Source organism: Scheffersomyces xylosifermentans, assembly GCF_036884685.1.
Source record: "Scheffersomyces xylosifermentans strain CBS 12540 chromosome Unknown RJT20scaffold_1, whole genome shotgun sequence".
In the NCBI taxonomy this organism is placed as follows: Eukaryota; Fungi; Ascomycota; class Pichiomycetes; order Serinales; family Debaryomycetaceae; genus Scheffersomyces; species Scheffersomyces xylosifermentans.
Genome location: NW_027042939.1, coordinates 2129785 through 2156675, shown reverse-complemented (window position 1 = coordinate 2156675; position 26891 = coordinate 2129785). Strand labels below are relative to the sequence as shown.

Below are 26891 nucleotides of genomic sequence, written 5' to 3'. Positions count from 1 at the left end.
CAGAAAGTGGCCAGTGAGCTCCACCAAACGGCAGTCAATATTAATTAAATAGTACTTTATTACTCCAGAATCGAGAATACGAGTCTATGCATGGGCATTATTTGCGAGTTCGATGAATGCAAGATACAACGAGAGATGCCTAATATGACCTGAAATGCCTCAATACGAAACAATGGAATACTCTGCCTCCGTAATGGCCTTTATCTCATCCCTACAAACAATAATAAACGTAGACGCTCAATGGAAATTCCAGAGTATAGCCACATTTCTGACGAGCGCATACGAGGCGAGATAGGATATCTTCAAGGCCACAACGTGAAACACACGGTACATAGGCAATAACGAAAATCTAAAAACTCGATTAACTTGAGATGCTGCAGATATATTCAATCATGCCATCCCAATTCCTTTGCCCTCTTGTACCTATCTGTGGAGATACTGAGATTTTAACTGCAAAACGAAGGGTACAAGTGGCTCCTACAGATATAATATATTGTGTAAGCCGTTTTACAGGGTCTGTACTATGTTTTACTGGTTTACAATTTCACCTACATACAAATATCAAGTCAACTTGTAATAGACAGAACCCGCAAATTGGAATCAGATTGGGAAGTGTTCGTCTTAATCGGGATGCAGTATCTCTTCTAACACTTAACAGCAGGAACGGCAGAGACTACCGATTCCTCTAAAAATATATGCACTTAATTTAGTAAACATACGGTTGGGAAATGGGGGGATGGGATAAGATAGCGAGAGTCCATACCCGTGCTGTGGGAGTCGTCCCCAGAGAAAGATGGCAAAATGAAATTTCGAGTCTGCCTATCTCTTCATAAACAGAAATTTCACTTTAGGTATGTTCCTGCGATGGAAAAGGGTGCATTTATCATAGAACCTTAATACGAGATCGTCGTCTAGCCTCCTCCACTGGACTTTTTAGAACATGTCTCTTGGAGTACCATGGCGCCTATGAGAGCAGCTTTCTCGCCCCTACACATGTGGTTTGGAGTTCTGGAGTGTTGGAACACCTACCACCCCTAGCCCAACCCTGTGGCTGATTTGAAGCACGAGCTTCTTACTATTGCTATCAGGGTTGCAACACAAGAGATCTCAAAAAACGAGAAAATCTTAACGTCCCTCATGCAATCATTGGGATGTTGCAGCACTCTCCTGACAGCAAGTAGCAAAAGGTCGTTGCCATGGGGAAGGCGGAAAGGAGTCGGGTTCGAGCCGTCTATTCGTAAAAACGGTTATATCTTCGCCTACACGGAAGTTGAGGCACAACTTCGGCGAATGCTCAAATCATCTGGTCATTGCATCAATAGTTGCTTTTTAGTGGGTGTACATGACCGGTAAAAGCTGTCTCTGGACTATGATAAAATGATGTCTACTTGCAGCTACCACTAGCCGACTTTGCTATGGTTCATACGAATTTGCGTCATAACAGTCCCCTCCCCCGTCTTTGTCCGGGCTTGTCGGAGTAGGGCTACAAATTTCTACACCGTAAAGCAAAGTTAAGTACTGTTACCAGCAAATAATGATCAGTGTGCGTTTATTGGCTCAAGTGGTAGTACGCCGCCACAAATATATGCCAGAATACTGTGTATACAAACCGTATACAAACCCTTTCGTCAACCTAGCCTCATTATTTCCTCACCGGGCCGTCTTCAAACTCCTCATTCAATATCGACCGACTGTACATCTGTATCATTTCACCACTATCACCCACAGCAGACTCCATATACTCTGCTTGATTCCGAGACCAGTAATAAAATAATTCATGCCATGCGCCGCACGAGATAGAAACATGTATATTTTCTAGGAAGATCTTCCTGCAGACATTTTGATAGTGGGAGTTTCAAGTATCGCAATGTCAGTACTGGTGTATCACAAGAGGTCGTTCAAATACACGAAGCAATATACGGGAAGATTTCTGTACTGGCTAGAGCAACTGGGCGACTGTAAAATATATAATGTAGGCATTTCCTCTAAATATGGAGAACCGTTGGGAATCAATTTTTTTTCTTCATCTTTAACATATCTCTCCTTATTTTTCAGTTAAGATCTCCCCTCAGTACTCCTATTTGGTATTGACCCTTCAGTAGATCCAGTGAAGGCATAAACATAAACTCAAGCACATAGATCAAGTACACAGAAGTAGGTCACAATGGAATCGTTATGGTCAAATATTGTCTCCCAATTTACCGTACCTGATACCTCAAAGGTGATCAATACAACTCCCCAGAAAGTCCAAGGCACACCCGAAGAGGTAGTGAAATACGTCTACAATGATATTTTACTCTTGAAGAACGAGATACGGAACTACAATGAACTCACCGGTATTCTCAACAAAAATAGTTTTTACCACAAGCTTATAAAATTAATGCAAGAGGACCATTTTCGTCAACTTGAAGACTTGAAGAAGAAATGTGAATATCAGCTCAAAAGCTCCAGCTACCAGAGGCAGTTAGTTGAGCTCTATAAACAACAACTCCACGAGTATTGCAACTTGCGGGATATCTTGAAAAATAACTATAACCACGGACTTTTTGAGTCTAGAATAGTTAACTATAGACTGAGATCCATGACACAAGATTCAGCCCCGCGTGGTGACACCCAGAGCTTGTTTTCTATACCCTCCCGTAGTTCATCCGTTTCCACGACTTCCTCCCGAAAGAATTCTCAGGACAGTCCCATTATGTCTTCCAAAGCTCCACAAATGACTCTGACTATGATGACTCCCGAGCCATCTCGTAACTATGTGACGGGATTTTCGCAGCCTTCGGTATTAAATGATCTTGACAAGATCTCCAATGAAGCTCCCGACCACCTCTTGGACCCGATTTCCTTCCAGTTATTCAGCGACCCCGTAATAACTCCAAGTGGAATTACCTACGAAAAATCGCACTTGCTTCAGCATTTACGAAGCAAGGGGAACTTTGACCCACTCACAAGGGCTCCTTTACAGGAAGTGCAACTATACCCCAACTTGGTCATGAAAGACTCTGTCCAGGACTACATACGATCGAAGACACAACAACTAGTATATACCACAAGTTGAAACCACGAGTTGAAATTCTTGCAACTCTATTATGCAAAATGACGCTGACTACTGTAACAATAGCAATAGAATATATGTATAAATCTGTCAATATGTCACTGTAGGAACTCCCCATACTTAAAAAGTCTTTGCATCCAAAGTCTTTGCATCCAAATAGATGCTTCATACACGATAACTCGACGGCGCTACCATCTTTAATATGCACACCACCACTACATAATTTTTTTAAGCAACGATGAGCTTTCTATATTTCAATACCATTCAAGAGTCTGTTTCCATACATTGTAGGTAGACCATAGCAGGAAATGAGAAACTTGGTTGTCCTCAATAGGGGCCGCATCGTTCCGGAGTCGAGGACGTATCCAAATTTGGATCTTTTGGACTCTGTGTTTGATACTGTGTCCGATACTATAACGTTCATCTTATCTTCCGATGAATCAGGCATCATTGAAGTGCAACAGTTTAAGAAAAATGGTGACATAGTGATTTTGGCGAGCTTCCCAATACTGGACTTCTCGTCCAAACTTTTGAGCTTTAACCATTTTGTTGAATCTTGTCAATTGGTATTTGTGTTCAGCAATGGTGATATCATCACCGCTGAGTACGATTCTGTCTCACCAGATTATGACTCCACAGTAGTAGAGATCGTAGGTTCCATAGACGTGGGATTATTGGCTTCTAACTGGTCCCCGGACGAGGAAACATTGGCTATTTTGACTGCTGAAAACAAATTATTGTTGTTGTCCAGACTATTCGAACCAATTTGCGAAAGGAACTTAGATCCAAACGATATCAAGATAACCGATTCCAAGCACGTCTCAGTGGGTTGGGGTAAGAAAGAAACTCAATTTAAAGGAAGGGGTTTCAAAGCCTTGGAAAGGGAAAAGGAAGCTTTGAAGCACGCTGGATTAGACTTAAAGGAAGACTCTCCCTTGAGAGATCCTACTGTTGCAGAAATTGAAGAAGGAACTTTATCTCAGTTCGATGATCATTCCACCAAGATCAGTTGGAGAGGGGATTGTGAATATTTTTCCATAACAACAACTGAACCTGTTTTGGTGGAAGACACTGGAGATATGTTTGATAGAAGGGTGATCAGAGTCTTTTCAAGAGAAGGTGAATTGGACAGTGTGAACGAAGCAGTAAACGGTTTAGAGCATAATTTAGCATGGAAGCCGCAAGGATCCCTCATAGCATCTACCCAAAGACATACTGACGAAGATGGAGAAGAGGTCTTAGACTTGGTTTTCTATGAAAGAAATGGATTGAGACATGGCCAGTTCAATACCAGATTAAACCCCTTCACTGAAACTGTAAATAATTTGGAATGGTCCTCTGATAGCGAGGTTTTATTATTTCAATTATGTGACAGAGTACAGTTATGGACTTCGAAGAACTACCATTGGTACTTGAAGCAAGAATTGTTTGTCACTGGAACAGAAGATCCCACAAATCAAGTATTGTTTGCTAAATTCCATCCAGAGAAACCCTTGCATTTGATGATTGGTACGACCAATTCTGGACTCCAAATCATTGACTTGGCCTATAAAATTGCCACAGGACCTACTCAAATTGGAGATGACTTAGGAATGACCCTTGTAGTAGACGGATCTACTGCTAAAATTACTCCATTATCCATTGCTAGCGTTCCTCCACCTATCAGTTTCAGAGAATTAGATGTTGATGGTGTCATCTCTGACTTGGCAGTAAGCAAGTCCAACGACAAATATGCTATTTTGACAAGCAATAATGAAGTACACTTAAGTCAGCTCCCAATTGAGGATATGAAGAAGGGCAAGCAGCCCAAAGTATTGAGCACTATCAATAGCTCGCTTATAACATCTGAGGCTAACGAGGTGGCAAAACAAATAGCCTTCATTAAAGATTCATTAGTTGCCATTGCTGTCGATGGAAGTACCTACTCAAAAGTTGTACTTTTTGATGTCACCGATATCAAAAAGCCAACTTTCAATGAGTCAGTAGATTTATCTCCCAAGATAGTGATTTTAAAGTCACAAGCTGACTACAACGGAGTTACGGCCGAAACAGTGGATGGTAGAGTATATCAATTAAATGAGTCTCAGGACATCAAGGAAATAACAACATTTCCACAACTTTGTCGTGATTTTGAGCTTGCCAATACTACACCCGATGACGAGTTTACTGAAATACAGTACACTGCTTTTGGTATCTCAGCAAACGGTAAGTTGTTTGCTAATGCAGAGCAAGTTGCATCGGCTGTAACTTCCTTGAAGATTACGGAGTCTCATTTGCTCTTCACTACAGCACAATCACAATTGTGCTTTATCCATTTGAAGTCTGCAAGTGGCAATTTTGATTATGAAATCATCCAGAATAGTAATGATGAGGGAGCTGACGAGAGAATTAGACAAATTGAGAGAGGTTCTTGGTTAGTTAATGCCATGCCTTCTAAGTACTCTGTAGTTTTGGAAGCCCCAAGAGGTAACTTGGAGACGATCTGTCCCAGAATCATGGTATTGTCCGGAGTTCGTAAATTCATCAAACAGAAGAATTACAAAGAGGCTTTCCTAGCATGTCGTACACATAGAATTGATTTGGATATTCTCCATGATTATGATCCAGAATTATTCTTCAATAATTTGGAGTTATTTGTGAAGCAAATCAAGAAGGTTGATCATTTAGATTTATTCGTTTCATGTTTACATGAAGAAGATACGGCGGAGACAAAGTACAAAGAGACAATTAATGAGACTGGAAATATTAATAGGGGTATCAATAATCTCAATATCACTTCCCAAACACAAACTCCTGAACCACAGGCTCCTCAAGAAACCCAAAAGCGTATCATTAGAAATAGCGAGAAGGTTCAAGACTTTAAAGATTCTAAGGTCAACAGAATATGTGAGGGAATTTTGTCAGTATTACTCAAGCCTGTGTATTTTGAGACATACTTGCAGACGATTATTACCGCATATGCATGTGAGAAGCCAGCTAACTTGACAGAGGCCTTGAAATTAGTTGGTTCCTTCAAAAATCCGGAACAAGTTGAACTGTCTGTCACTCATTTGTGTTTCCTCCAGGATGTCAACAAGTTGTACAATACTGCCTTGGGCTTGTATGATGTCAAATTAACATTGGCGATTGCTCAGCAATCTCAGAAAGATCCAAAGGAGTATTTGCCATTCTTGCAAAACTTACATGTCCAGCCGGAGCTAAGAAGAAAGTTTTTGATTGATGACTTCTTGAAGAACTATCATAAGGCTTTGAACTGGCTTTTCGAAGAGGGCGAAAAATCTGAAGAAGAATTCGATAATTATGTTATTTCCCACAACCTATACCAATCGGCCTTAGGCATTTATAAGTATAATGAGAAGAGATCCAATGATATATTGAGATTGTATGCTCATTACTTGAATCAGCAGCAAAATTTTGTCGAGGCTGCAGCATCTTATGAATACTTGAACGATTTCGGTAATGCTTTGGAGAATTATATCTTAGGTAAAAGATGGAGAGAAGCACTTACTATTACCCAAAAGGAGGAGTATTCTGATAAATTGACAGATACCGCAGAAAAGCTAGTAGCCAGTTTAACGGAAGACCACAAATATGCGGAAGCTGCTATCATAGAGTTTGAATATTTGGGTAACCTTGAAGAAGCAGTGAAACTCAACTGTAAGAACTACTACTATGATGAAGCAATCTTATTGTCAAACAAGGAGAAAAAATCGGAGTTGATAGAATCTATTGTTGATGTGCAATTAAACGAAGGTTTTGCAACAATCGCCGAGCTCCTAGCAGACTGTAAAGGACAGATTACTTCTCAATTGAGGCGCTTGAGAGAGTTGAGAGCTAAAAAGCAAGAAGACCCATACTCATTCTACGGTGTGCCAGATGATTTGGATACTCCTGACAATGTCTCTGTTGCAGCTTCGGAGACCTCGACCACTCCTTCGTTTTTCACCAGATACACGGGTAAAACTTCTGGGACTGCAAAGACTGGTGCATCAAGAAGAACAACTAAGAACAGAAAGAGAGAAGAAAGAAAGAAAGCCAAAGGAAGAAAGGGGACTATATACGAAGAAGAATATCTTATCAAGTCAGTTGGACGTTTGCTTGAGAGATTGGATCAGACCCAATCAGATGCTCTCAGATTGATCGAGGGATTGATTAGAAGACATATGAAGGAGAAGGCTTACCTTATTCAAAATAATTGGACTGAATTACTTGATTTCATCCGTGAAAATGTGGACGAGATTCACAATATGTCTGAGAAAGATCGAGAAAGAGTGGACGAGAACGGCGAGGTATACCTTATTGACATCATTCCAGTCCCAGTAATAAAGGACTTCCCTAAGAAGGAGATATTAAACTATTAGTTTCATTGCATAATAACCACTTGCATTTATAGTACATACCGCTGATATTTTTAATAGATTAATTTGTTTATGTATTGTCGAGTTTTGTCTAACTTCGTAGCAAGTTGTACTTCACATCAAGCTCCTGTTGCAAATTTCTCAACTCGAAGTCCATTAATATTTCTCGAAGCCCTAGTATTGCATTTTTCATTCCTTCTGTCACTGCTTGTTTCTTAGCTTTGCTGTAACATAGGTGTTTATGTGGCATATTGGTCGCTTCTCCAAGCCCATGTCCTTCTCTTACTGTGTTATCATTCAAAGTTACGCGTACTATTGACGAGTACCTTACAGAAAACCGTTTCTCTTCGCCTTCACCGTCAACTCTATCTTGAAGTAATAGGCACTCAACAATTTCGCTTGACCATCCATCGTAGCCAAATACTTGGTTTGCTGTTTCTAGTATAACGCTGGCAGGAAATGCAGTGAAGTTACTCTGTTTGCCAATGATTCTTCTGGCGTCTTTCGAACTCTGGAGATACTCTAAGCGGGCCTGCAATGTTCCTATTCGCTGAAGAGCCCATTCGGTCGCTACAGGTTCTATCTGTGACAGTGATGATTCTAGTGAGTCTTCGAATTCTGAAATGTCTGGGAAGAACTGGACCGTTGATGGAACTATCAGAGTATCCTCATCTTTGTATTTGGAATCGAAGTTGAACACCATGATTGTTAATGGAGGCGAGATTTTATGTATGTGTTGTTTCGAATGGAAGAGGGTTATGTGACGGTATTGTTGATGTGTGCTTACAAGCTGAAATTGAATTCAATTGTCCCCAACGAAGTTGTAGTATAATGGGTAACAAGACGTGTTGCCGCTGTGAATATATATCCCAAATGTATGAGATTAAAAGAGCTCAATTGAAGGCTTTTTCTTATTTTTAGTAGTTAAATTAGTTGTATGACCGGTTTGTATCCACTGATGACTACTACCAAACCTAAATACATATTTGTATATATTAGTAGATATTACAATTGAAAAAAGTGTTTAATCACCACTGATTGAATAGGCGTCTAAAAACTTAATCATAAACAAAAAACTTTGCAACCAAACTGCGAACAAATGTTTTTAGTGAGGTGAGAAAATTACTGTGTGCTGATCACAATCGTACTTTCTCTCTTCTCTTTTCTCTTTTCTCTTTTCTCTATATTTCGTTTAGTTCGTAGGGAAAAGAGAAATATTCACTATAAAAGAACAGCAGTAGAATGCGAAGCACTGTGTAGCCCTTAACTGTGACTAGTAGTTAACAGTGCACAGATGTTGTAATGTACAGTAGTACAGTAGTACAGAATTACGGTATTTCAAAACGACGCCAGAAAGTATTATGGTGGTACAATATTACGACAGTACAGTATTACGGAAGTTGGTTTTGGACATAGATTCAATTCCGAAGCGTCATATCATTTACCCACCACATAATCGTACATTTTTATCCTTTCGGTGTCTCCCTTCATGGATTTCATCCACTTCATCCACTCCATCACACCCATTCTCACTTTGTCTATCGACTCTTGGCTCTTTCTGTGGGCTCCTGCCTAGACTTTTTCACCCTATTCGTCCCCTGCGCTTCCTACGCCTACTCGCTAATCACTTCCAGCTCTCGCTAGCGGTTCTCACGTGTCATTTTCCAGCACCGCGTTTTCCAGTATTTTACAGTAGGACTCAACTTTTCGTGTAAAAACCATTCTTTCTTGTAATGATTCTTTCTATCACATAGACCATACTCTCTTATTCACATAAGCTCACACTCTTTCAAAGAATACATTCAACACCCTCTATCTCACAGACCATCCTCTCTCAAACACACACACGTAGATTCCACACCTGAACGAATCTCTGATGTCTCTCACTCTCACTGCCCTTTCTGCCTCCAAATAGAAAATTCACCTTCCTTCTACACCTATTATTTCTCTCACTTTCGCCCGTATTTGCTCTCTCTCGCTGTATCTTCTACAATACCTCCCACTAATTTCCCACTAAGTATCATCCACGCTCTCGCTAATTATCACTCTCATTCTCACTTCACTCTCACTAAGTCTCACTTCCCTCCCACTAATACTCACTACGTCTCACTAATTACTTGACGCTCGCTCTCACTCACTCTCACTCACTCTCACTCTCACCGTCACCAACGTTTTTTACAACACATACCGTCTGTCTATACATCAGCTTCTTCCTTGACAACACAACCACATACATCGAGTTCGACCTCAATTGTCCCCAGTCCCCTGCATCCGCCCATGGAATACCTCAACAACTTGCTTGGGCTGCAAAACCAGGTCCAGCTGGTGGAAGAGGCCATACCAACGCTCTGTAACCGTCTAGAACACGCTACATTAGCGTCAGATCGTCGTTCGGCCGTTCTTGGACTCAAATCTTTCTCTAGACAATACAGAGAATCAGTGGTGGAGTACGGACTCCGTCCTCTCGTTTCAACTCTCAAGAAAGATCACGATAATGCAGTGACGGTGAAATCAGTCCTCGAAACCCTCCTCATATTGTTTATTCGTGGAGAAAGCGACGAAGATCTCACCAGAGGTTGGATCTCTCAACAGTCCCGTATTCAGAACGGAAAGTATCCGTCCCCCCTTCTCATGGAAGCTATTACTCTAGATCAGATGTCGCTTTGGATTGCAGACGAGCTAACTCAAAATCAAGAAACGATTGAGTTGTTGGTGGACATTCTTCAGTCAAATGAAGGTTTTCACATCCGTTTGTACTCATTGCAATTGCTCGAGGCATTGGTATCTAGTAGAGGAACTAGAACTAAAGACTGTCTCTTGAATATTCCCACAGCGATGTCCGTTTTGGTGTCACTCTTAAATGACAGCAACGATCCCGTACGAAATGAGGCCATACTTCTATTGATGGGTGTAGTGAATGGAAATTTCAACATTCAGAAACTCGTCGCCTTTGAAAACACATTCGATAAACTCTTTGACATAATAAACGAGGAAGGTGGTATTAGAGGATCTATTCTAGTACAAGATTGTCTCACTCTTATAACCAACTTGCTACAGTACAACGCTTCGAATCAGAAATTCTTCTTAGAAACCCAATGTATTCCTCGTTTGGCTCAATTACTCTCAGAAGCAGTAGATGACGTCTACGAAGAGGGTATCTTGGATGAAAATGGTTTTCCTGTTCTTGTGCCTCCTATTGTGTGGACCGAGCAGAGACTCCAGAACATGGTGATTGCTATGGAAATTTGTAAGACCTTTGTTTCATCTGACAATGAATTCGTCAGCGAGAATCAAGAAAAGCTCTTCCTAGCAAACGTTCATTTGATCGTATTGAAGTTGGTATTTTCTCCTATAACGCACAATACAGTTCGTTCAGTGGCATTATTAACGGCAGCTGACTTGATCAACGGCAATCCCAAACTTCAGTTCGAATTTTCTCAAATTGACGTGCCGTACATAGATCCTTCTTTACCCAAACAATTACAGGCTTTTGACAAGCCAGTGCCTATACCAATAGCGTTGCTCAATTGGGCCCTTTTTATCAACTCAGTTCATGCATTCGAAATCAGAATTGGTGCCGCGTTCTGCTTGAGAGCATATTTCAAAGATAACGCGGATTCAAAAGCTGCGTTCATGTCTGATCAGATAAAGGCGTACACAATTCCAAATTACTATGCTGGACTCGCAAATGAAGCAAATGGTGACTCCAATGGAGATAGTAATGGCTATTCGACCGGAAACCCTAACGTCAAAGACAACAACAGCAACGGAAGAGTCACACCAATTACATCCAACTTGTTAGAGACTCCATATGCCAACATATTTTCAACTTTAATGGATTACGATTCGGAAATCAAAATAAATCCCTATAGGTTATGGTTTGCTGCATTAATACTTCTCTATCTTTTTGAAGATTCTGCTGAGAATAAAGAGATTGCGAGAAACGTCAAAACTGGCGATGAAGAGGCTGGTGAGGAGGTTATGAAGGCTATTCCTGCAATGGCTGGCTTGTTGATCACGACGTTAGATAACATGGATCCTCGTATTTCCATCGGGTATTTGATGTTGTTAACTGTATGGTTGTATGAAGACTTCGAGGCAGTCAATGATTTCCTCAGTGATCCATCTATTGCCAGATCTCTTCTTGCTTTCTTATCTAATAACTCGTCAGAACCAACAGTTATAGTCCATGGAATGGCCACGATACTTTTAGGTGTAACTTACGAATTCTCGTCTAAAGACTCACCGCTCAATAGAGCCGATTTTCACAGTTTATTAGTGAAAGCTCTTGGAAAGGATAATTATGCTTTGAAGGTGAAGCAATTCAAAGAAAATGAAGTCTTTAAAGGGTTTGATGAAGACCATCTTTTGACTATTCGAAAGGATGAAACCGGTTTGCCGGATGTGTATTTTGATATGGTGTATGTTTCTTTGATCAAAGAGAATTTCACTAGAATCAGGAAGGCGCTTTTTCACGATCCTCAAGCGGAGCCAAAAGGCCAGATTTCGTATGAAGCGTTTGAGGAACTCGACCTGAAGTACACTGAGTTGCAAAAAGAAATTAGGGACTATAGACAAAGTGCATCTACAAATGAGTTGGAGCTAAAGGGGAAACTCACTGAGTTGGAAGCTCTACATGAAAAGACGAAAAAGGAGTTTGCAGATACATCTGCTCAATTAAAATTATTGAAAGAAGACCATTCCTCTGTAAACGATAAGTATAAGCAGACTATGCAAGAACTAAAGGCCATGATTCAAACTAAGGAAGAATTTGAAATCTCATCTCAGAAGTACCAGAAGGAACTTCAAGAATCTGCAAAGAAGATTTCTGAAACAAATGATTCAGTAAAGGTATTAGAAGCTAAGTTGGAATCCACTGAACAAGCAAAGAAGAAACTAGAAGATGGTATCAACAATATGACTAGAGACTTGTTTCATTTGAAAAAACAAAAAGGGGACGCAGAGACTACTATAAAATCTATAGAGAGAGATTTGTCCAACTCCAAGATTGAGATAACTAAAATCAAGAAGAACTACGAAATGCAGATCGAAAAATTGAATACAGTGAACAATGAACTTACGGCTAAAATTGATGCCTTGAACAATAATATCAAGTCCCTTGCAGGTGACAAAGATGTAGCTGTGACTCATTTGAAAGAGAAATTAGAGGATGCTGAGGCTAACAATGAACATTTAATGGATAAATTAAGATCTGCAGCTGCCGCATTCCTGGAAATTAAACAATCGAAAGCTTCTGCTGATGAAGAGATCAAAACATTGCAAGAACTCGTGAAAGAAAAGGACAAAGAGGTTGAAAAAATATCATCCGAAATGGACGAATTGATTGATATGAAAGAGGGAGTATTTGCAGACTTTGCTTCGTTCAAGGACTCTTCTACAACAGAAATAAATGACTTAAAACAGCAAATCACGGATGTCCAAGCCTTGAACGATCAATTACGTGCCAAAAACGAGTCTTTGAATTCAGAATTAGCTCAATTGAACGAGAATTTGACTAGTGAAAGCAAGAAGTTTCAAGTATTGAAGAATGAAAACGAGATAGAACTTCTGCAATTAAAACAACAGAACAGTCAACTCTCTGAAGAGCTCGAATCAATCAAGCAATCTCACAATGATACTACTATTAAGCATTCTACCCTCTTCGACGAATTGCAAAAGGTAAAAGAGGAGCACTTATCAGTTAGGACGACATTGCAAAAAAAAATCGAAGAGCATGAAGCAGTTACAAAGGATTTGCTGGCGAAGCAAGAGGAGGTCGCTGAGCTCCAAGAGAATCATAGTAAGCTAAAAGAGATTCACGATGCATTAAAAGAAACGAATCTAAAAGAATTCAGAGATCTAAGCGATAAAAACTCTTGTGCGAACGAAAGACTAAAGTCACTTGAGGAAGAATTAGCCGCCGCTCGGTTGGAACTCAAAGAATATTCAGCAAAATATGCAACGTCAAGCTCTGACTTAGATTATGTCAGGACCCAATTGGAAGCAAAGGAGAAGGATATTGAGCAAATGAGCAAGCTCATTAAGGAGAGAGAGGAAGAGAAATTGAAATTTGAGGACAAGGTCAAGTCGGAAATTGATGCCTTGCAAGAAGAGAAACGGAAGGTGCAGCAAATGCAGACCGAGACAAATGAGAAACTTGCCAATCTTTCAAGGACGATAACTTCTAAAGAACAAGAGTTGAAGAAGGCCCTTGAACTCGTCGCTGCTAAGGAAGAAGAATTGAAACTAGTAAACGAGAAAGCCGATAAAAAGGAAGCTGATTTGATGAAGCTATCAGACGACTATGGTTCCCACAAAGAATTATTGAACTCTACAGAGCAGGAGTTGCAATCCGTTAAAGAAAAACTAGCATCAACCGAATCTGAGCTCAAAATTGCCAAAGGTAAAGTCAATTCGGTAGAGGCAGACGTGAAAAGCCTCGAAGAGAAGTTGCAATCAACACAACAGGGATTAACGGATGTCACACAAACATTAAGCTCGACTCAAGAGGAGTTGAAAACAGTCCATGCTTCTTTGCAATCGAAGAAAGAGGAGAATAAAAAATTAGTACAAGATTTGGAAAATGCTAAGCAGACATTGTTGTCGCAAGAAGAGAAGGCTGCAAAAGCTGCGGAGTCCAAAAATACCGAATTGGAAACCTTAAAAGTTGAGTATAAGAAAGAACTTGCAATTGCAATTGAAAAACATAAACAGGAATTATCGAATACTGTACTCCAGCATCAAGAGACAGTGGCCGAGTCTGCCAAAAATCAAAGCAAAAAAGCCTCAGAATTAGCCAAAGCTCATGAATCTAAGATTTCAAACTTAATTCAAGAACACCAAAGCGAATTGGCAAAAGCTACTCAAACATACGATTCGAAATTATCAAAGTTGCAAAAACAGTACGATGACCTTTTGGAGCAATCTGAAAAACAGAAGTCTCTTTACGATGACCTCAGTTCTGAGAAAGAGAAGATCAAGAATGACCATGAAAGTTTCAAATCGGAAGCAGAATCAAAGATTTCAAATCTCACTAATTATTTGGAAGCCTTAAAATCACGTTCTCAGGCCCTAGAGGTTGAAATTGAAGAGCACAAAACGAAGCATACTGAAGCAGTGGAAAGTTTGGAAAAGAATAAATTATCGGTAGAGGAAAAAAATGCCACTATTGACTCCCTTAACATCTTGCTAAAGAAGGAAAAGACATCATCTCTGCAAGTGAGATCTGAGAAAGAAAAGTTGTCTTCAGAAATCGCTCAGCTCACGTCTAGAAGCAAAAAACTTAATACCGAACTTGTGGAACTCAAGTCAAAGAATGACTTATTGAACAAAAAAGTTGGTGAATTGGAGAAGTCAAAAGAAGATTCCATTAACAATTCATTGACGGTATCGAAGGAGTTGATGTCTATCAACTCTAAACTTAGTGGTGAAGTCAATAAACTCAAGTCCCAATTAGAAGACCGTGAGAAGACTATAAGCAGCCTTAAGACAGAGGTGCAAGAGAAGGTTGGCGAGATAGAAAAGGAAAGAACTATGTTAAGCCAAAATTCTGAAACAATCATTAAAGAATACACAGAAAAGATAAAAACATTGGAGACTTCCTTGACTACTCTCAAGGAGTCTCATGAGTTAAAGTTCACTGAAGTGTCGTCAGAGAAAATTAAATTGCAAGATATATTGGATAGTTTGAAATCAGAGCTCGAAAATGCAAAAACTGAATGTGAACAGTCTAAAAAACAAATTGAAAATCTCAAGACTCAGCATCAAGTCGAGAATGAAGCTCACGCATCGAAACACAGCAAGCATGAATCCCTCATTCTGAGCTTAAAAGAAAATGTCTCTTCAGTGCAAGAACGACATGAAGAAAAGCTGAAAGAACTAGATAAGCTTAAAGCTGAACACGAATCACTTCTGGAAGAACACACCAAGAGAGAAAGTGACTTATCGAAGAGTGAGGCTCACGTTGGAGAGCTTCTGTCGCAGATCGGTGGGTTAAAGAAAGAAATTGAAGTGTTAAAAGGAAACAAAGTTCAACTTGAAGACAAACTAGCTTCAAGCGAGCAGGCTATTTCTTCAGAGAAATCATTATTGCAAAAGTTGCAAAAAGAGTTTGATGCTCTCGTGCTTTCGAAAGCTCAATTGGAGCAATCTCTAGAAGAAAAGGACAAGTTGATAAAGGAGAACACTGAAAAGCTATCTACCGAAAAGGAAGAGCAAGCGAAGGCGTTGAAAACAGAACATCAATTAGCTTTAAATGACAAACAGAAAAATATTGACGAATTGACAGCCGAAATAGCAGATAAAGTGGCCTCAATCAAAGCTCTTCAGACTTTAAATACTTCGCTTCAGACTGAGGGCGAAGAGTCCAAAGTTTTGATTGCAAAGATTTCTGATTTGGAGGCCAAGTTAGCAAAGGCGGAAGAAAAGTTGAAGTCGGAAAGTGAAACCATCAATTCTTTGAGCGAGAAGGCAGCGTCTTTAGTGACAACTGAGAGGGAGCTCACTGATGCAAGGGAATCTTTTGAATCCTTGAAGTCTGAAAAGATTCAAATAGAAGAGAAGCTTGGCTTGCTTGAAAAGGAAAAGAAGTCTATTTCGGCAGATTTAGTTAAGGAAAGGGAACTGATGGAGAATGTCAAAAAGGCTTTAAGTGAAGCAAATGAAAAAGTAAGTTCGCTTGAGGTTGACTTACAAGCTGCTAAGGATTCTGATGCCAAGATCACAATGAGCGAGAAGGAAGCGCAAGGCAGGGTTCAACAAGTGGAGGCTGACTTGAAATCTGCAGAGAAAAAGATGGCGGATTTGGAAACTGAGTTGAAGGAGGCTGAAGCGTCCTTAGAAAACTTGAAAGGGTTGAAAGGTGAATTAGAATCCGCCAAGAAATCTGAGACTCGTTTGAAAGAATTCGAAGCTCAATTGCAAGAAGCAAAGGTTTTAGAGAAAGAATTAAAAGGTCAAATAACAACGTATAAGGGAGTAGAATCCAAATTGAAGAAGGTTGAAGAAGAATTAAGTGCTGCAAATGACGCGAAAGCGGTTGAAATTCAAGCGAAGTTGGAAACTGCGGAGACCACTGCCAGTAAATTGGAAGAAGTGAATAACGAATTGAAACTGGCAAAGAAAGAAACTGCAAGATTAACCAAAGTTGAGGCAGAGCTTAAGGCAGCTCAAGAATCTGTCGCTAAATTAACTAAGCTCCAGGATGAGATGAAAAATTCGAACTCTGGACTTCAAGCAGAGTTGAAGACTGCAAAGGATTATGCTAAGAAAATTGAGCATGAGCTAAAGACGGCAAAGGAATCGGCTTCGAGAATCGCGCAACTCGAGTCTGATTTGAAAGTTGCTCAAGATGCTCTTGTAGAATCGAAGAAGGGTGGAGCTGATCTTGTTTCCAAGCACAGCGAGCTCAAGGATGAGCACACCAAGTTGAAGGAGGAACTTAGTGCTTCAAAATCCTCACATGAGAAGATTGCCGCTGAGAAGGCTAAAGTTGAAAAAGATCACGAGATTCTCAATAAAGAACTTGCTGTTCTTAAGACGAGTAAAGATGCTTCGGAATCTTTAGAGGCCAAGCTTAAGGAGACTGAAGAGAAACATAAGAAGGAATTGGAGAAATTGAAGAAACAGTTAGAGAAGGCCACTGCCAATACCGTTCCAAAGTCGGAATTAGACGATATGATGTTGTTGATGACTGATATGGACGAGACCAACAAAAAATACAAAAAGCAATTAAAGGCATTGGGGCAAGAGGTTTCTGATGATGAAGACGACGACGATGAGGATGAAGATGAAGACGAAGATGACGAGGAAGAGGAGGAATAAAACGACTATAACGGTAATCAAAATAATATGCTGCCATACAAACAGCATGGTACATAGACATCACCACCATTAATTAATTATTTATTATTTATCACTCAAATGTGTAGAACTGACCCGTAAGCGGCTCAGAATTGCCATTTTGCATTAGTCCCTCATAATAATCATGGTGCTACCATATATACTCTTTTTCGGCATTTGCTATTAACCACCATACATGAAAGAGTAGATCTTTAGAGATAACACACCAAGCATTTTGTGGCTTGTACTCTTTTAGGAACACTTATTTCAGTGTCAAGTACCACAATTTCTTTGTTTGGAACTATTAACTCATTTCCCCTTACTACTTTCAACAAAGACTCTGTTGTTCAACTATAATCTCGCACCCACATCCATCGGCATCCAACGGCTATTGCCTCGGCCTTAATTTTGACGCACGATCTCGTAAGCCTCACTGAGCAACGAATCTGTCCCCATTATATCAGTCATCAAAGAGCAGCCCAATTCCCATTGGAGTTTATAAAATTTGGAAAAAGGGCCCATTTCCTACTCTCGTCCACACCCTCCATTCCTCCATTAAATATTCGACCATTTCCTCAAGAATAACATCCTTCTACCACTATCCATCTACCTTCCTAACCTTCACTTAACTGAAGAAGGTACCATCAACTTCCTGTATACAGAGCAGAACCATCTTACATCCAAAAAAGTTCTTTGGAGAGTCATTTCCAAAGCGTTAACTTCTCTTTCACTGCCGGATTCCAAGCTGTACACTTGCTCAATGATTCTTCTAATCGACTCGTATGATTCGTTCACCAATAACCTTGCTCATCTTCTCCAAGAAAGTGCACAAAAAGAGGTGGTAACCATTCATAACGATGCTTACGCTCCGGAAGAGTATGAGGATTTCTACACCAAGTACTTACCACTTTTCGACTACGTCGTTATTGGCCCAGGACCAGGCCACCCTTCGATAGCCAAAGATGTGGGTATTATTGGCTGGTTACTCAGGAAATTTAGAGAAAACTCGACAAGCCCTGTGGTCCCAGTCTTAGGTATATGTCTTGGATTTCAGTCGCTTTGTCATGAATTCGGAAATCCAGTTACGAAATTGACCGAAGTCAAGCATGGACAAATCTACGACATACACCCAATAGACTGTGACGATGGCTTGTTCAGCGAAAATCAAAAAAACGGTACCGAAAAAGGATTTGGAAGTGTTAGATACCACTCATTATATGTTCATGATTTGAATAACGAAATCGTGCCATTGGCATACTGTTCTGAGCCAAGTAGTACAACAGATGGAGGGGTGAAGAATGAAATTCTAATGGCCGTAAAACATAGATCATTGCCGTTATATGGAGTTCAATACCACCCTGAGTCAATCTGCTCAAGTAATGGAGATGAGTTGGTTAAAAACTTTACTAAAATCGCCGAAAAGTATAACAAAGAGCATAGACAAGCATTGGGTCAAAGCAAGCTTTCACGTAGTTCTATTAACGGACATGCGGTGCATGAAAGCTTTTTAATAGAAGAGGGAAAGCTTCTGTATACAGAAAATTTGGCTCCGGTTAGTTTGAAGAAATTCAAATTAGGGAATGATATAAGGCCTACAGATGTATGTGACTATTTGTACAAAGAAAACTCCAATGAAGCAGATTTTGTTCTTCTTAACTCTGCCTCCATTCCAGGAGAGTGGTCCATCATAGGTTTGCCAACAAAGGGAAAAAGTGATGTCATTACTCATTCTGTAGATAGCCCCGACCAAGTCATCATTTCCAAGTATAAAGATCGCACATCCGAGCCCACAATTGTATATAATGAGGACGTGTGGACAATAATAGCAAAGTTGATGAAGAAAAATTACATTTCCAGAGATAAAATAAATGACAAATTAGGAAAGTACCACACAAGAGACTTACCATTTTTCGGTGGATATATGGGGATTATATCATATGAAGAAGGACAGCATGTCATAATACAGAAATTAGAACCAATCACAAACACCACTACTCCAGATTTGAAGTTGGTTTATGTTGAAAGATTCGTAGTCTTTGATCATGTTACTAACGACTGGTTTGTTGTATCTATTAACAAAGACGACGATACTAAATGGGTAGAAGAGTTTAGCCAGAGCATAATCTCGATTGGAGAAGAAAGCCTCAAAATTGACATAGAGACTATTCCGATGACCGTCAAGAATTTATCCAAAAAGGGTGATGACGAGCTCATAACTTTCGAGCTCCCTTCGAGAGATATTTATAGGCAGCAGTTTGACCTTTGTCAAGACTACTTACATTCTGGAGACTCGTACGAGTTATGTCTCACTACCCAGCTGAAAATTACATTACCATCCTATGTGGAGGCCTGGGATATCTACAAGGTGTTAACTCTCCGCAAGAATCCATCCCCATTCTCTTGTTTTATGCAATTTGATGATTGTGTGCTTATCTCGTCGTCTCCCGAGAGATTTTTATCATGGAAAGACAAAGAAAACGGCGGAAAGCAGGTAGAGCTCAGACCTATTAAAGGTACTGTAAGAAATACTCCTGAAGTTGACATTGAAGCTGCTACCAAGATCTTGAAGACCCCCAAGGAGATGGGTGAGAATTTGATGATAGTTGATTTAATTAGACACGACTTATATCAATTTACTCAAGACGTGCATGTGTCACAATTGATGGCCGTTGAGGAGTATAAAACTGTTTATCAATTGGTCAGTGTCATCCAAGGTCAATTGCCACTTCTGGGATACCACGGTATAGATATTTTACATAGATCTTTGCCTCCAGGATCAATGACTGGTGCTCCTAAGAAGAGGTCCGTTGAGTTATTGCAAGACATAGAAAGTTTACAGACGAACGGTTTTCCTGGTGGAAGAAGAGGAATTTATAGCGGTGTTGTTGGATATTGGTCTGTAACTGATGATTCAGATTGGTCGGTTATTATCCGTTCTGTATTTCACTACAATGAAGATAAGGAGAATACCGATGAAACGAATCTCTGGAGAATTGGTGCAGGAGGAGCCATCACGGTTCTTAGTGAGGCCGATGCCGAGTGGGAGGAGATGGAGGTCAAGTTGACTAGTGCTTTACAAGCATTCACATAAGGAAGAAGCAATCAGGTGGACTTTTGAATTGCGCCTTTTTGACTGCAAAAAATGCGCTACCATAAAAATGAAGTACTCTTCCATTCTGTGACGGGAAGGTGTCCTCAAGAACTGTCCTTTTTCCAGTCAGTCCCAGTACTCCTTGTTGGAAATGCAATTGTACAAGATGTTCAATGGTATTCAATGGTATTAAGCATTCCTTTTGTCTTCACAACCATTCACACATATTCACAGCTAGCACTGCTCTTGCATCTTAATTCCTTTATGATTACTCATATACTTATTTTTTGTGCATACATTACATAGACACCATTAACTGACTGTACATAATACATAGATCCAGATCGATATGAACGACAACTCTTGTAGTGTTCCATTGATTGACATAATAGCCAAGTTGAATTTGGATCTGAGATAAGAATTCATGTTACCAGTGCAATATTACTGATATAAGATAAAAACAATCCCATAATATATATTCTCTAAATGTATTTACTATTACTACATGTCTTTTCTTGTTTGAGTTATTTTTCTTGAAGAGGCCCTCTCTGTTCATATCATATACACCTATTTCCAGTATACCTATTTCCATGTATACCTATTTCAATATACACCTATTTACATATACACCTATTTACATATACACCTATTTACATATACACCTATTTACATATACACCTGTTTACACATACACCTCTCCCTCTTATCAATATACACCTATTCCCCATAGACCTTACCATTCCCATATACACCTAATACCATATACCTCTAATATACAGTATTTTCATTTATTATTCAAGCTAGGGGCCAGAATTGAATCATATTAAACCCCAGTAAAGTTCACACTACCCTTCAAGCAAATAACTATTGAGAGCAGCATTATGTAGATTGAATTATTTATTGTAATTATTATGAACTACTTCGAGCAGTAAGTTTTGAAATAAAATTGAAACCCCTCTACACCTCTTACCATGTACATCTCTCACCCATATACACCTCTCACCCATATACACCTCTCACCCATATACACCTCTCACCCATATGCACCTCTCACCCATATACACCTAATACACATACTGCACCCTACAAGATCACCACTACTCTCTGGTGTCCTGTATTCAGTACCCCGCTTCACGTGACCTCACTTTGTCGAACTTTTTTCTCAAAAATCCAACGAGCTTTCAAAAAACCGAAGGAGAAACCATCTACAACCATAAGAAGTGTGATCTGTAACCAGGATTAAGCAGCAATTCAACGTTTAAATTAACCATTTGCCAGCATGTCCTTCTTTGGATTTGATCCTTCGGCCCCTCCCTCTTCCAGAAGAGATGACGCCCTCAGCGAAAACATCGATTTCCAGGACACATATGACGGATTGGGAGAACAACTCGACGAAGCCGACGATGCTTTCAACAGCGACACCTTCGGCTCCACAGGCCCAATCGCCAAGGATTTCAACTTCGGCACGGGAGCAGGACCTAACTCTGCTCCTATTCAGCCTCAGCAGCAACTCAGACAAGCGCCAGTTCCTCAACAGAATGTCTCGTACGCCCAAGCAGCAGCTTCTTCGCACGACGACCAATTCATGCAAGAATTATGGGGAGCTTCTAACGCTCCAAGTCATCCAGCGGCTGCAGAAACGGGTCCAGAAGCTCCTAAGGCTGAAAAGAAGATTCTTTCTTTAGCAGAAATTGAAGCCCAGTTGACTAACATCGAACATCAGCAGCAACCGCAATATGCTCCTCCACCACCTCAGCCATTTGGATTCCCAGGAATGATGCCACCTCCACAGTATGGCGGTTATATGATGCCTCCAGCCGGATTTATTCCTCCACCTGGCCAATATGGCCAACCATTCCCAATGGGACAATTGCAAGGAATGGGCCAAATTCCTGTGATGCCACCAATGGGAATTTCAGGTTTGCAACAACAGCCTCAGCAACCTCAACAGCCTCAGCAACAACAGGCTCCAGCTCAACAGCAACAGCCAGAGGCTCTACCAATTAAGGTAGGCAAACAGCAGCCCGTTCAATCAAAGCAACAGCCTCATCTAGTTCCACAACCATCAAGAAACCAACCAAAGGCTGACTTATCTCAATTCCCTGTCCTTGGCGGACCAAAGGAAAATAAACCAAGTAACGCCCAAGTTCAACTTCAACATCCACCAGCTACCTCCCAGCAACAGAACGCTCCCCAACAACAACCTCAAGAATTCAACCAATTTCACCGTGGTCAAAACTTCAACCGCGGAGGCCACTCAGGTCACCACCACCAAAACCAACACCAGCACCAAGATTTGACTCCCGAACAACAGGAAAAAGCAGCAAAAAGACAGGAGAAAGTGTCCCGTATTATGTCCTACTCTGGTATCATGAATCCTAAGGACAAGGACTTTGTTACTCGTTTCCAATTATCTCAAATTGTCACTGAAGATCCATATAATGAAGATTTCTACGCTCAGGTGTACAAAGTTATCCACCCTAAGTCCACCAACAGTGCCAATCAGCAAGTCAGCCAACAACACAACTCGATTGCTCAGGCCTACCTTGAACAATCTGGCCATAGACTTGGAGGTCGTTACAAGAGAGCAGATGTTGCATTACAAAGAATGCAACAACAGGTTCAGAAAGCAGTCACAGTCGCTAAGGAGAGACCTAAGTTGACCCAATATGCCAGAGAGGGTGCCTTAGGTAAAATTTCATTTGGTACTGGTAAGAAGCCAAGACAGCAATTGGAAATCATCAGTAAGGCTGCACAGAGAAAACTTGAAAAGGAAAAGAAGGAATTAGAAGGAGCTACAAACGATGAACTTGTTGGAGTTCCTAAGAAAGATAGATCACCATCGATTTCTGCTCCTTCCAGAGTCACAAACAAATATTCTAAAAAGGATATTATGTCCATTTTAGAAGGTATTATCAGCGAACTCATGAATGTTGAGAGCGAGTCAAGAACCAATTCGGAAGTTGATACTACGCAATTGTGGGAATCATTAAGAGTATTGGAACAGCCGTCTTCGTCTGGTGACGATGAAGCTGAAGTAAACCCTTTTATTCAATGTTTAAACTACAACAAAGCACTCAAAATTTTGCTGCGTTTGTTTAAATTTTTGTCCAGGGAACAAATCTTAACTATTGTGACTTTGATTATGTCCAACCTTGAGAACTTATCCGTTGTCAAGCACGGATCTTACACCACCTACGAATCCAAGAAGGTTCCCGAGACTGTGGTTAAATTAGTTGAGTTATACTCTATGACCTTCTCAAAGGTTTTGATGAATGCAGTTTTAGATTTCAAGTTTAATGAAATTATTGGCTTGTTAGTCATCTTAATCGAACACAACAATGTTTCATATGTATCTACAACGAAAATTGGTTTGACTATCTTGACTACGTTATTGTCGCGAGCAGAATTGATAATCGGTGAAGGTACTATTTCTGCCACTGATCTTTCTGAATGGTCGTCTTGTTACGATGAACTCTTTACCTCATTGGAATCTAGAATTGCCGCCATCTTCCCACCAAATCCTGAGGACATTGATGATGGGTCATCAAGGGAGAACTACGTCTGGCAATTCTTGGCCACATTATCTCTTGGCGGTAAATTGAGCCATCAAAGAATCATTGTTGATGAAGTCAGAGATGAGATTTTCGGTGTCATGAGTAGAGCTAAGGCCATCGATAACACTGATTCCGCCAACCTTTACAAGAAGCAGAACTTGTTGAACAACTTAAATATGTACTTAGTTGTCATGGGCTTAGTGGCAGATGAAACTGAGATTAAGGAATTGCAGAGTTGATTCCAAGCATTACAATTGTACATTAGCTTTTTATTTTCACTACATTTACCTATTTCAAAATCAAAAAAAAAAAAAATAAAGACACCACCTAAACACTTCCCACCGTCTCCTGTGGCTCCGGTCAAGCCAATGGACGGACAATTCAACGTGCATTCTATGATATTTATCTCTGGTTGTGATATTAAATCATTCTCCTTTTCATGTTGATTTGAATCCTTCATGTACCATTCACAATGCTGCCTAGCAGCTTTCACTAATATACATTCCCTGAATATTTCGGGGTGATTGTAAAAAACGTATGTTCAGCCCATAATCGTAGCATATGCATTAATTAAAGCTTCTTAAGATTGTTTACAAGATCATGGAGTGTACAAATCACCTCGTCTATTGTTGTATACGCTTCTCGTCTCCTCAAAGTGGCGAAATTTATATAAATATACTAATCGAGAAGTTACGATACAGAATTTACCGGGGAGTATATAGCTACGGTGATTCCGAGTAAGTTGGGTTCGTTACTATGTATTAAATTCTCGTGTGAGCTGTCAAGGCAATCTGTTTGTGCCGTTGTGGGTATACAGAAAAGTTTCTATATGGATGCAAATTAATATAATGATGAATTAAACTGTTGATTGAAGAAGTGAAGGGGCCCTTGCCGTTTATGAAAGAACTTCAGGTAAAACATTGGTAAATACCTCCTGTGAACACACTACCAGTTGTGAATTCAAAGACTCAGGAGTTGTGGAATTCGAATGAATTGTATAAGTTGAGACCGAATTTGCACCTATATCGTCGTTTACTGATGTGTCCATTTTTCTGCAGCTTGCGGAAGAGTCAGCAGCACTTTGGTGTGATGAACTCATAACGGATGCCAAAGACAGCGACGCGGAGTGTTGTCTTGTTTCAGCCTCATGAACCAGCAAGGGGTGAAATGCACTGGACATGTATATCTTAATTTCGTCCATTTCCATATCAAGTGCAGAAAAATATACTGAAGACGAAGCAGACTTGAGCTTGTTATGAGAGTTTTCTGAATTTCGTGCTATCGATGTACGAATTTTCATGATGTTGGGAAATGGATCTCTCTCCCTCGTGTCTTGATTTGGCGATGTTTGGGATGGTTGGTGTTCTGATACTGGTTTGGGCAGCTTTGGATTATCTGTATTTCCAATGGAGACGGGAGGGAGAAGGTTGAATGGTTTCAATTGCTGCTTGTCTACAGAAATTTCTAAAGGAAGGAATTTCGTTCTTATTTTTCTTAATCCAACGCTGTTAGAGCTAGCGGGAGACCCTGGAAGCGATGATGAAGATGCCAAGTAGTTGTTGAACTTTCTTTCTTGAAAGAGAAGTTCCTTTAGGTGGTTTATTTCTTGCAGCTGCTTTCTGAGCAATACTCTGTGTTCCTCTACAAGCAGCATTAACTCCTGTCTGTATACATTTTCGTCCAGGTTGATTCTTCCTGCTAGCTCATCGGCTCCCAATTTCTCAAGCTTCCCTCTATCGGAAACGGCATCCATTTCCTTCTCTTCAAATCTCTCAAAAGATCTTTGAACATTCTTGTGTTGAATTTGGGGAGCCTCTCTCTCCAGTTCTGACAATGATTCTCTATGAATTTCAACGGCTGGTTGCAAAGTTGGCTTTGGAATGTCCAGCATATCTGATATATCTTTTTTCTGTTCCTCTAGTACTACTACATTGGTAGAACGAGGGTATTGTTGAAATATTTGGAAGTCAATATCCTTCAAAGAGCTCACCTCCATAAAATTTTGGTTTATGGACCCGTCGTGAATGGAAGTGCTACGACTAATAAAATTGTCATTAAATGAAATTTCATCTATATCATTGAATATAGTGTCATTTGGGTAATCTAATAACCTCTTGGGAGCAGATTGATGTAAGAGAATATCTCTTGTACTATTCTTAGTTGGAGTTGCTAGAATGGTTTCTTGCGTGAGTGAGTCAACCTCGAAGTTTGTTTCGAGGTTCTCGTATATCATATCCTTGAGTGTTTCACTAGGGCCGAGTTGCGAACCATTTTGTAATTCGCCCAACTCCCCAGCTTCATCAATAGCATCCAAGTATGGAGATAATATGTCATTAGCATACACGGTATTGGTATTGCTTTTTTTAGCAATCGAATCCTGTTTAACTATTTCCGAGAACGTCGGCAAAGATAGCAGTGAGGTAAGTTTATGAGTAGTCGTTGTTTTCTTAGAGCTTAGGTGTTTTAAGGAGGAGAGCTTGTTGAGGAACGATTTGGACCTGCGGAGCATGGATGAACTGGTCTTACTTTCGTCATCTGAACTCACATGCCCTTGTTGGGGTTTACCTCGAGTTAAGATTTGACTAAGCGTCATCAATGTCGGGCTTAAGTCAACAAATTATAGTGAATTATACTGAACAAGAGAAATATAATTTGACGCGATTATTCTAGAAAAATTAAGAATAAAACATCAACGGGAAACCGTTCTCTGGGGTTCTGGTATTATAAATACTATCCTCAAAATACTATAAAGACCAGGCATGTTTATTAACATAATTCCAACTATAACAACAATGGACCAACACAAAAATAAATTATTCCCCCCTCGTACTCTAAGTCAGTTGCTTCCAATCGACCTACCCTGAAGACAAATTCGTTAAATGGAGCTCGTACCTAGTCCAAATGGTCATTATCAGTGTCATTTGTCTCTGGTTCAGATGAATTTTGTTGTAGAATTGCCTAATTGGGCACTTGCAACAATAAAAAGCATG

General features: G+C 40.1%; 7 protein-coding genes across 7 annotated transcripts; 5 read left to right on the top strand and 2 right to left on the bottom strand. All coding sequences in view use genetic code 12, as the record gives it.

Moving 5' to 3' along the window:
* Positions 1 to 1969: 1969 nt before the first annotated feature.
* RJT20DRAFT_15070 (uncharacterized protein) lies at positions 1970 to 3281 on the top strand. The gene has a single exon (XM_064919031.1). The coding sequence runs from the start codon at positions 2165 to 2167 to the stop codon at positions 3056 to 3058; it is 894 nt and encodes a 297-aa protein (XP_064777359.1). The 5' UTR covers positions 1970 to 2164; the 3' UTR covers positions 3059 to 3281.
* Positions 3282 to 3325: 44 nt separating this feature from the next.
* On the top strand, positions 3326 to 7460 carry RJT20DRAFT_15061 (Elongator subunit). The gene has a single exon (XM_064919029.1). The coding sequence runs from the start codon at positions 3364 to 3366 to the stop codon at positions 7414 to 7416; it is 4053 nt and encodes a 1350-aa protein (XP_064777358.1). The 5' UTR covers positions 3326 to 3363; the 3' UTR covers positions 7417 to 7460.
* RAD59 (Rad59p) lies at positions 7461 to 8445 on the bottom strand. Its single transcript, XM_064919030.1, has one exon. It carries the CDS (start codon positions 8114 to 8116, stop codon positions 7505 to 7507), a length of 612 nt encoding a protein of 203 aa, XP_064777357.1. The 5' UTR covers positions 8117 to 8445; the 3' UTR covers positions 7461 to 7504.
* A 1197-nt stretch (positions 8446 to 9642) lies between these two features.
* Positions 9643 to 17330, top strand: USO1 (Uso1p). The gene has a single exon (XM_064916271.1). The coding sequence runs from the start codon at positions 9691 to 9693 to the stop codon at positions 17233 to 17235; it is 7545 nt and encodes a 2514-aa protein (XP_064777356.1). The 5' UTR covers positions 9643 to 9690; the 3' UTR covers positions 17236 to 17330.
* Positions 17331 to 17591: 261 nt separating this feature from the next.
* On the top strand, positions 17592 to 20814 carry ABZ1 (4-amino-4-deoxychorismate synthase). Its single transcript, XM_064916270.1, has one exon. The coding sequence runs from the start codon at positions 18014 to 18016 to the stop codon at positions 20342 to 20344; it is 2331 nt and encodes a 776-aa protein (XP_064777355.1). The 5' UTR covers positions 17592 to 18013; the 3' UTR covers positions 20345 to 20814.
* Positions 20815 to 21564: 750 nt separating this feature from the next.
* On the top strand, positions 21565 to 24504 carry RJT20DRAFT_15038 (uncharacterized protein). The gene has a single exon (XM_064919022.1). It carries the CDS (start codon positions 21624 to 21626, stop codon positions 24138 to 24140), a length of 2517 nt encoding a protein of 838 aa, XP_064777354.1. The 5' UTR covers positions 21565 to 21623; the 3' UTR covers positions 24141 to 24504.
* A 292-nt stretch (positions 24505 to 24796) lies between these two features.
* On the bottom strand, positions 24797 to 26494 carry RJT20DRAFT_132441 (uncharacterized protein; the record flags this gene model as incomplete). Its single annotated transcript, XM_064918141.1, has 1 exon — positions 24797 to 26494. One exon carries the CDS (start codon positions 26492 to 26494, stop codon positions 24797 to 24799), a length of 1698 nt encoding a protein of 565 aa, XP_064777353.1.
* Positions 26495 to 26891: the final 397 nt, after the last annotated feature.